This window comes from Octodon degus, unplaced genomic scaffold, assembly GCF_000260255.1.
Source record: "Octodon degus isolate 3935 unplaced genomic scaffold, OctDeg1.0 scaffold00004, whole genome shotgun sequence".
Classification (NCBI taxonomy): Eukaryota; Metazoa; Chordata; class Mammalia; order Rodentia; family Octodontidae; genus Octodon; species Octodon degus.
The window spans coordinates 19,584,453-19,595,205 of record NW_004524580.1 but is presented as its reverse complement, the minus strand read 5'-3'; the positions used below and the strand labels follow the sequence as shown (position 1 = coordinate 19,595,205).

The 10,753-nt window shown below is 37.8% G+C and overlaps 1 protein-coding gene across 2 annotated transcripts; it reads left to right on the top strand.

The window, feature by feature from the left end:
* Positions 1-925: 925 nt before the first annotated feature.
* Lum (lumican) lies at positions 926-9,391 on the top strand. 2 transcript variants are annotated; one of them, XM_023716348.1, is made up of 3 exons: positions 926-1,257; positions 3,644-4,526; positions 8,644-9,391. In XM_023716348.1, exons 2-3 carry the CDS (start codon positions 3,665-3,667, stop codon positions 8,796-8,798), a joined length of 1,017 nt encoding a protein of 338 aa, XP_023572116.1. In that variant the 5' UTR covers positions 926-1,257; positions 3,644-3,664; the 3' UTR covers positions 8,799-9,391. The 2 variants fall into 2 exon arrangements, with proteins under 2 accessions (XP_023572116.1, XP_004623841.1); XM_004623784.2 differs by having other exon boundaries at positions 927-1,253; positions 3,645-4,526.
* Positions 9,392-10,753: the final 1,362 nt, after the last annotated feature.

Below are 10,753 nucleotides of genomic sequence, written 5' to 3'. Positions count from 1 at the left end.
TCTCCCCGGCCCCTCTTTAAATATTTTTCTTAAAGTAATAATCAATTACCAAGTTATGGGTTATCTTGCCATTCTATGAGTTACTTTCAGAGTATAAACTTTATTTTCCAACAGTTCTATTACCAAAATAAGGTATTCACCCTAATATTTTCTTCTAAGGCCACATCTGTAGTAGTCATAGAGATGGAAACAAGATTTCCACAAGCCTCTTGCTAAAAGTAACATACTAACCTTAAAAGGAAAAAAATGTCTTGCAATATGACAATTTGCTGAAAATATACATCAGGTACTGACAACAAAAGATTTATAGATCAGGCTTTTGGGGATCTTGACTTTGAAATAAATTTTATCTTAAGAATGAACATTACCATGCAGTCACAGGATGAAAGATTATTGTTTTCCAATATTTTTAGTATATGTTTTTTCTGTTCTTTTAAAATTTTTTGGCATTGAACTATAAAATGCTATCTGCAAGTAAGGTTTTGGGTGCATTCCTAAAGGCAGTCCACAAAATAAGAAACAGGCAAGGCATTGCTGATTGGTTCCAGATTTGAATAACATGAAAAGAGTTCCTGTAGCATAAGAAGTTCAATGAAATGTTAATATTTATCATTCATATCAACATTTTTCAAGCTTTGGAATCTAAGTCAACTTCAAGGCAAAAGTAAATAAAAGTAAGTCCAGCTTAATCAACATAGATTCCAAAAGTGATAGCCATAAAAGGTTCAATTCCTCTGAGCTTTCTCATTTGCATTTCCCTGACATTGTTTGCTCTACTCATGATTTATGAGAGCCTTAGATGAACGTAATAGTTGGCTGAACAAGTCCCACTTAATTGTTGCCACAGCCACATGAGACATTCGCAAGAGAAACATTTCCACTGTGAATTGCCTCATGCAGAGCAGCCTTCAATTCTTGGTTAGAAGCTATGGTATTTGAGCTCGTTTAAGCACAGAACTTTCTCCATTCCATAGGGAGTGAGGGAGGCTGTGTCTGCTCACCATGCCCACCTGCACTTCGTTAGGGAGCAGAATATTCACATGCCACACCACAAGAGCGCCACAGTGACATAACTCCATTCAGAGCCTGGCGTGACTGCGCTGCTCCCCCCACCCCCACCCTCCTCAGCTCTTGTATCACTAAGATTCTGGCAGTCAGTCCCGTCCTGACAGAGTTCACAGCATATATTGGTGGATTCTTGTCCACAGTGCATCTGCTTTAAGAATTAACAAAAGCAGTGTCAAGACAGTAAGGTAAGTGCTATTTTAACTGTAGCCTAGGGGATGCTGACATTGTGGGACAGTTTTTATTGTAACAGGAACAGGGAAAGTTCCAGAATAACTTTGCCAACTGCTATTCAATAGCACATTTGTAGACTGCAGCATTTGCTCTCACATATTGGATAATGTATTTACCATGATTTATGTGCTTCAGATAAATTTTATAGAGTGTATTCTGTATTGGTTGGCAAGGGAAGTTACAAGATGATTCAAGGTTAGAATAGGAAAATAGATCAACTACACACTGAAAAATTAAATGAGACAGTGGAAAAGTATGGAAATTAAAATGTTTATTATCTATGCTCATTAGTTATATGTGATACCATGGCTCAAGCCTATAGTTCTGCAAAAAAAGCTCGCTTCACTCAGTTTTCAAAATATTTTGCAATGAATATATTTTTAAAATCGGTTGCCATAAATATTCTATGATGTAAAATGGGTGTTGAAGGACTAAAATGCTTATGAATTGCTTGTTCTTATTCCATTGATCTTAAAGATTTGAGGGTTTTGTATATTTTCAAGAAAACAGCTTTACAAGAAATTCTAGGAAATCATTTATTTTGGAAAAAGAAAAGCATTTCCTCTATAGCCTCAGGTATTTGAATAGGTGGAGAAAAGTACAGTATGCCTCTGCCCCACAGTGGAGGCATTATAAGATTACAAACTCTCTTTGAATTCAGAGCCCTAGGTTTACACTGCCAAACACTACAGAAACCCTTTTTGTCACTATTCAATGCTAAGATTTTAGTTACCATGACTGTTTTGTATCACTTAATTTGAAATGAAGTATACATATATTAATGGATCAGAGAAAATTCTTACAGTACTAACATACTTTAGTTTCTAAAGAATCCTGGGAATAAATCATCATGTTATTTTAGTAAGACACAAGAGTTGTGCCTAAGAACTGCCAAATGAATTAAATGCATCCACTATACTACTAGGGAATAATGTACCAAGATCCTATGTCTTATGTTTGCAATTGAAGTGTTTCTAAAATCTTTCTTGGAGAGTTTCATCTGCTAAAGTTAAGTTCCTTAAAATCCTAAGTTAAAAAAGGAAAAATCTATTTAAAATTACTGATTCTCCCAAATCCTATATATTTTAAATTCCTTGGTTCAGAAACCAGTCTTAAGCTTCTCATAGGAAAGTATAATATTCTGTGTCATCAAATGAAATATAGATCCACTTCATATTAATTATTTCTCTTCCAGAGCTACCAAATTCTCAGTTATGTCTTCACTCTATAAAAATTTCGTCTATGCATTCTAATTTCCCTTTATTTGAATTGCTAAACTTGTACTTCTACCCAGTTGAAAGATTTTTTAGTGAGCCTTAGAGAATTTAACTGAAAACATAATGGTTGGAAATTATTTAAAGTTTATGCTCTCAGCGGCATACTTTCCTACATAGTTCCTAAGGCTCATATGAGCAACAAACTTTCCTCCTCCTCCCATTTCATTCTGTGAGGTCTCTAAAATCCAAATACATAAACCATGCCACCTTAAATATTAACACACAAAAAATAGTGTCTTAGAAAACTCTATTTAAAATTATGGAAATGCTTTCCTCTACCTTAGTATATTTACATTTTCTGAGACTAACTGACCTTTCTCCTGTTAATAAATATTTGCTTTACTAAATTAATTTACTACATGTCAGTTTCAGAACAACATTTTGCGATGTGTTTAAAAGTGTGGAATGTTATACAAAACTTGAAACAACATAAATACACACTGACACTGGGAATTCTTTTCCCCTTCCTCAGTACCTCAGAGACAATAACCAGATGTTTTTAAAGGAATGGACTCCCCTCTCTGCTTCCACTCTGTATATTATCAAGATAGCTTTCCTCCAGGGTAAACCACTGACTGCCCATTTTCCCAGGAAGGACTTTTGAAAGAGACATTTCAAAGATGTCAAATTGTAGGGCACAGTGCTCAGTTTACAAATGCCCTTTAATTTGCATCTCTTCTGCTTTTGAGATATGTTTTACAGCAGTATTCTAACATGGGGATCAGTGGATACCATCCAGAAGGCTCTGCTTTCCCAGGAAGGATTTAGCTAAAGGAGGATCCGAAGAGACTGAGTGAGACCAGTTATGTTTGGCTTGCCCAGGAGGGGGCGCAGGTGTATGCCGTCTGACCTTAGACCTGAGGTCCACACCAAAACTGTATCCATAGATCTCTATCCTTGTTCTTGGATGAAAAAAAAAAAATTAAAGGACAGTGAAGGCATTCTTCTCTGATGCACCAGAAGACCTATAATATAACCAAATGCATGATAGACTTTAATACTGCAAATTCATTTTCATTTTCCAGAAAGTATACTGGTACAATAATTTGCATTTCCATTTTATTTAGGATTCGGAGCATTTGTTGAAAATGAACGTAGGCACGGTTACTTTCCTCTTGGCATTGACCAGTGGCGTCAGTGGGCAGTACTACGATTATGATTACTACCCTTCCTTTTTGCGTTCTTCCTCACCCAACTGCGCACCAGAATGCGAATGCCCAGGCAACTACCCAACCGCCATGTACTGCGATGAGCTAAAGCTAAAAAGTGTGCCCATGGTACCTCCTGGCATCAAGTACCTCTACCTCCGGAATAACCAGATTGACCACCTTGATGAAAAGGCCTTTGAGAACGTGACCGATCTTCAGTGGCTTATTCTAGATCACAATCTTCTAGAAAACTCCAAGATAAAGGGGAAAGTTTTCGCCAAACTGAAACAGCTGAAGAAGCTGCACATAAACTACAACAACCTGACAGAGACTGTGAGCCCACTGCCCAAATCTCTGGAGGATCTTCAGCTCACTAACAACAAAATTTCAAAGCTGGGATCCTTTGAAGGGCTGGTGAACCTTACTTTCATCCACCTTCAACACAATCAGCTGAAGGAGGAAACCATTTCAGCTGCTTTAAGAGGTCTTAAGTCCCTTGAATACCTGGACTTGAGTTTTAACCAGATGTCAAAACTTCCATCTGGTCTCCCTGCATCTCTTCTAACTCTCTACCTAGACAATAATCAGATTAAAAACATCCCTGATGAGTATTTCAAGCGTTTTGGTGCACTGCAATACCTGCGTTTATCTCACAATGAACTAGCTGATGGAGGGGTACCCGGAAATACGTTTAATATATCATCTCTGCTTGAGCTGGACCTCTCCTATAATAAACTGAAAAGTATACCAACTGTTAGTGAAAACCTTGAAAACTATTACTTGCAGGTCAATGAACTTGAAAGTAAGTAGAAGGTTGTGCTTGTATTTGATTGATGTGTGTTCCTATTTTAAGTGTCTACATTGTGTGACATGAATATTGTATTTGACTCAGTGAAAATGAACTAAATTCTGACAAAGAATCCTGTTACATAAACATAGAAGTACGCTAGCTTTATATAACTACTTCTGTCTTGCTTTCCTTTGAGAGGGCCAGATCAAGAACTCTTAAGATCACTCAATTTAATATCAAATATTTTCATCTTTCTTAAGTTGAATAATGTCACTGAATTATATATTGACATTTATTTGTCATTGGATACCTCATTTACCACTAAGATCTGCATCCTACAGTTACTTCCTGGCTGAGGGAGCAAGAAAGCTTAGAAGAGGTAAAGCCGCAGGTATTTCAAGCCCCTCCACTTATCTCCAGAGACATAGTTTATCATGGTCTGCGCTGTCCTCTTTTCTGGAGTCTGAACATGCCACTCTGCTAATAGGACTATTATCCACTTCCATTATGTCTGTGGTGGTGTGTGTGGTCTTAACAGTGCTGTGATGAGAACTCTGAGAAAGTTAAGGAGGGCAAGCATAGGATGAAGGTTTAGGGTAGTTTTTTCTTTTCAAAGTCATAATACAGGGCCTTGCTTCTTTTAAAAAACCTTTCCTTTAACTCTATATTTCCAGTTTGTCCTTCCCTTCTCTTGTTTCCATATTTGTTTTTTTCATGTGTCTTCTGAATAGAGTTTGGTTTGCTCTGCTTGGGTCATTTATATACTCTTCTGATCTGAGACAAGTAGTACAGATTCAAGTGAGAGACTAAAGTTCACTATTCACCTTATTCTTTAACAGTTTGATAGAAGAAAAATGTTGTGAATCCCCAACATTTTTTAAAAATGAAAATAAGGTAGGGATTACTGATTCACACATAAAATATTTGTACCTGAAACATAAGCTATTGCAATTGAGCATCTTTATCTGATGAATAAAGATAGTGGTTTTTAAAAAAAAATCACAGAGTACCTTAGGACTGTGTTGTGATTCTGCAACTACTTTTGTGCAGTTCCTAACACAGAGCAGTCTGCGACCTGATATGTATAAATGTGTACATGCAGCAAATGAAATCACTGTTAATTGCTATCTGCTCATCCAATTATATCAAGGTATATCTTGAAGTGATACTTCCTAGTTAACTTTGGATGTAAGATTTGCATGGCACTCATTTGTGTTGCTGTCTGTCAATTCCTCTTTCTTTCACTGCTATTCTCTCGGAGGAGATCATTATTAATGCATCAAGCACCATGTTCTTTGTTGCATCTTAAAAATAGCCAATACAAAATTTAGCACTGTTTGATTATCATATGAATCCTAATCAAGCTAACATAAACTCCTGTCGTTGGTTCTGGTGCAAAATTCAGTACGTGGCAATACATGATCCAACATTTAAAAACTTTGTGGTTGGGAGGAGGCATGTTCTATGCTGCCAATGTGACCCAAGGATTGAGGGCGGTTGAAAACTGTGGAGACCCATGTGGTCTGGGGGTGCCAGTGAGTCACAGAAGCAAGGCCACTGCTGTCGTTGGAATGAGTCAGAGGAATAATGCAGACGCAGACACATTGGGTTGGCACGGACTAGAAGTGAAGGGTGGGGGGCCAGGGTGGGGCATGGGAATGGTGCTGACGGGAGACACACTGGCAGCTTCTCAGTGCCAGCCTGCTGAGAAGCCACGTGCTTGGCTCATCGTGGTCGCTTGCAAAGGACCACCTTGCTTCTTCACTTCTCACTGACACTGAGCCATGTGCGCCTGTTGGTTTATCTGGTGCTCATTTCTTCAGTGTAAGTTAAGTGCTGCTGCTGATAATGCACACTGATTGTGCACATTCTCTTCATGTAAACCAAGTCCTTCATCTTTACTGTGTAGTATCATGTTTAGTGTTTAAAATAAGAGAGTATGTAGGCATTCTTCAGTACCACTCCACATGTGTATGATTAGTTCCACAGCAGTCTATGGACACCCAAATCATAGATGTCAAATCCTTTGTATAAAATGGCACATACATGGCATAGGATCTTTATACACATTCTTATCTAGAACTTTAGATTACATCTGGACTATTTATAATATTTGGCCCAGTGTAAAGGCTTTCTTAATAGCTGTTAAATCATTTAGAAAATAATCACCTTTTAAAAACTCTATGTGGGATGGCCAAATAGCTCAGCAGATTAAAGTGCCTGCAAGCAGGTGAGGGACCACTGAGATGATGAATGAGACTGGGCATGGTGGAGCGCACCTGTAATCCTAGGGCTTGGGAGGCTGTGAACAGGAGAATCACTGAGTCAGATCTAGTAGTGAGACTCTGAAAACCCTGTAGACCCTGCCCTAAAATACAGAAAAAAATTAAAATAAAATTAAAAACTCTACGTTTTTACAACTGAGACATTCTTTCCAAATATTTTGGATCTGTGGTTTGTTGAATCTATAATGTGGAACCTACAGGTGCAGAGGACCAACTGCATAGCCAAAAACAATTTTAGATTTTGAATCCTGCAACTATAAACATTGGCCTATTAGCAGATTTTCCTAATACGAATTTGGAAAAGAGAAAAATCATAAAGACAGCCATATTATTTTGGATATCCTATATCCTAGCATTATTTGACATGCTGTACCTATATTAATATTACACAAAATCCTGAGATATGGATATGCATCAGAAAGGAAGACTAGCTAAGTACTGAAAGGCCACTCAGTTGAGGAGAAGCAGAAGCAGAATGCTGATAGACTGGGGGTCACCTTCTTAGCTTAAGTTGGTCCATTGTTCAACAGGCCGATGTACCAGAGAGAGTCTAGAATTAGATTGATGAGTTGAAGCAAGCATCTGAGGTTCCACTGAAGCCATTGTTAACTAGCGTTTGAAACATTAAAGACAATGACAAACCAAAGGATTCACTAAGCTTGTGCTGAAATAGACCTGATGATTCATAAGTTTTTCTGTGTGCATCTATATTCATACAATTCAGTGTTAGTTATTCTTGAAACTAAAACATATTTCCATTTGTGGTAAATCTTCATCCTCTGAAAAACTCTGGCTCAGAAGATGGATATTCCATAATTGGATTCCTGTCTTGGCATTTTGATTTATTGTCTTGATATATGATTAGAAAGAAAATTCTTTAGAGACCAATAAGTTCTTTTATTTCAGGACAAAATCCCAAGGACTCTCATGGTAGTGAGGATTTTTCACATGAAAAGATCAATCAGGTAGATTAAATATTTGAAAAAGAGTTCTTAGGTAATAATACGTAGTTATCAAATGCCTTTCTAAATAATTTTTAAATTATTTATTTATTTATTCAGTACAGGATCTTGCTACGCAGCTTGGACTCATAGTGATCCTCCTGTCCCAGCCTCTCCAGCGCTGGGATTACAGGCATGTGCCTCCATGCCTGGTTTCAGTGGCCAGCACAGCATGCCTGGTGTTCAAGGGCCAGCATGCTGTAACTGGGGATTGAACCCAGGCCTTTGAGCTTGCCAGGAAGGTGCTTAGATCACCGAGCTTTCTTCCAAGGCCCTAAGTGACTTTCTAGAATCTCCTAAATTCTGTTCCTTGAAAAATTCATGTAATTTTCTGTTCTATGCTAGTTACTGCTTACTGAATATTTCTGGGCCATGTCACATGAAATATGCTTTTATCCATTCTTAATTCAAGGACATATAAGACAAAAATATATGCTATATCTGAATTGAAAGTTAAATTGTATAAATGACCTCTCCAAGTGAGAAGAAGCCCTATTTGATATTATAACAGACTTGAGGAATTTTTTTTCTTAATGTATTTGGTTGTTGCAGGATCTCACTACACAGCTCAAACTCATAGTGATCTTCCTGTTTTCAGCCTCCCCAGCACTGGGATTACAGGCATGAGCCACAACACCCAGACTCAGTGGCCAGCTCAACATGCCCTAGAGTCAGGGCTGGTACAGCCTGTGGTGCCAGGGATCGAACCACAGTCCTTGAGCTTGCCTAAGCAGGTGCTTAGTCTGCTGAGCTGTCTTGCTGAACCCCATCTTGAGGAAATTTAAAAAATTGTTTCCTGCTACTTTCTTAAAAATGATGAAGTTTGTATTCTTTATTTTGCAGAGTTTGAGGTGAAGAGCTTCTGTAAGATCCTGGGACCATTGTCCTACTCCAAGATCAAGCACTTGCGCTTGGACGGCAACCCCCTTACACAGAGCAGCCTGCCACCTGACATGTATGAGTGTCTACGCGTAGCAAATGAAATCACTGTTAATTAGTATCTACTCATTCCAATTATATTAAGGTATATCTTAGAGTGATACTTCATTTTTTTTTTGAATGTAAGGTTTTCATGGCATCCATTTTTGTTGTTGTTTTTTAATTCCATTAATTTTAAATTCTGGAGGAAAATGTTTTGTAAACATTTCCTACTTTTATTTTAAAAGATGAAAAGCGGGCCTATTTCATCAAAAGAACACACACACTAACAGACATAAAACTCTATGCTTTGTTTGTCAATATATTGTTTTCTGTATTTTTACTGCCCAAAGATATGCAAAGCTTTTTATTCCCGGCATGGAAACCAACAAATGTCGTAACGTATGTGTCACCTTGATCCAGATTGTCCTATTATGGTCAGATTTGTGATGGTGAAAATCAGGTGGCAAAATCAGAAGTCAGTAATTTTGCAAAACGCTAAACAAAATTTCTGAAGCCATATGCACCTATGCAGTATTTTCAGTGTGAAGAATTTACTTATCTACATAGCAAAATGTTTCTACAATTTATTCTAAGTCATGTATGATTCTTTTTGATTATTTGCATGTTGTGTTTAACAAGCTAATAGCAAAATAAAACATAGCAAGTGGCATCACTGTGTTAGACTTCTCATGAAATTTGTGTCACTCATACATGAAATCCATAAATGAATTCATTAAAGTTCAGAAGGCATCTTTAGCCTGAAATATTTTACTAGTAGGAACATGGGATTTCACACTACATTTCTTCTTCTTCTCCTTCTTCTTCTTCTCCTCCTCCTCATCCTCCTCCTCCTCATCCTCCTCGTCCTCCTCCTCCTCGTCCTCCTCCTCCTTCCGCTTCCCCTTCCCCTCCTCCTCCTCCTTCTTCTCCCCCTCCCCCTTCCCGTCCCTCTCCCTTTCCCCTCATTTTCTTTCTCTTCCCCCTCCCCTTCCTCCTCCTCCTCCTCCTCCTCCTCCTTCTCCTTCTCCTTCTTTTTCTTCTAGAATCCACCTCCAAAGATTAAGTAGACCTAATTATATGTGCATAGATGTCACAATTTGCTTGGCTGTTTTCCATGACTCCCACTCTTGTCATTTCCACCAAGTCTTATGTGATGTTATTCCATTAAATAAGAAGCTATCATAACATCTTAGCAATCACTGACTGGTTAGCAAACAAAAATGGTTAAGACCTCACAGGGTTAAAAATGTTGTATAAATATATGAATTGACTGAAAATAGGACTTCAATTTTTTTTATTATTTATTTACTTATTTATTTGGAACAGGGTCTCACTACACAGCTGGGGGGTAGAAAACAGGAGTCCTGGGATTATAAGCATGCCCAGTTTCAGTGGCCAGTGCAGCATGCCTGGAATTCCAGGACTGGCCCAGCACATATTACCAGGGTTTGAACCCCATTTTTGTTTTGCCAGGCAGGCAATTAGATTGCCAAGCTATCTTCCCAGGCCTGAAAATAGAACTTTAAAAATCATTCTAAAATTGACTACATTTTGAATGTAGTGCATTTGGAGCATACACTTTGAATTTATAATCTGATAAAAACATATTTAGTTTTCTAGTGTCTCTATGTAATGGGAAATAGAAGGAAATATAGCTTATAAGAATAGTTTCTACTCTTACCTGGGTAACAGTAAAGCCTATTTGTTTCCAAACAGTATGCAGGTAAAAACATACTTACCCAGTATTGGTGATTATATAGTCATCTAATCATCATTACTTAGGAATGCATTCCTATGTAGGTAGTAGAAAATGTGCTATTAATTATCTTTAGCAAGAATGGGATGATTGTAAATGACCTTTGTCCCCATACAGCTCAGCAAAGCATCTTCTCAGCTGGCCATCTGTCCACAACTTTAGAAGCCGTTAACTTCCCTTTATCTGAAGTCCTTTGTTATTCTTAAGTCTAAGAGTAAAACCACAAATCAAAATAATAATTCCATTGGTTGAGTTCAACTGGCAAAGGCAAACATA

Excerpts from the sequence above, each read along its gene's own strand:
- Lum (XM_023716348.1), top strand. The coding sequence starts at position 3,665 with ATGAACGTAGGCACGGTTACTTTCCTCTTGGCATTGACCAGTGGCGTC. Across the intron at positions 4,527-8,643 it reads GCAGGTCAATGAACTTGAAA|AGTTTGAGGTGAAGAGCTTC; the intron begins GTAAGTAGAAGG and ends TTTATTTTGCAG.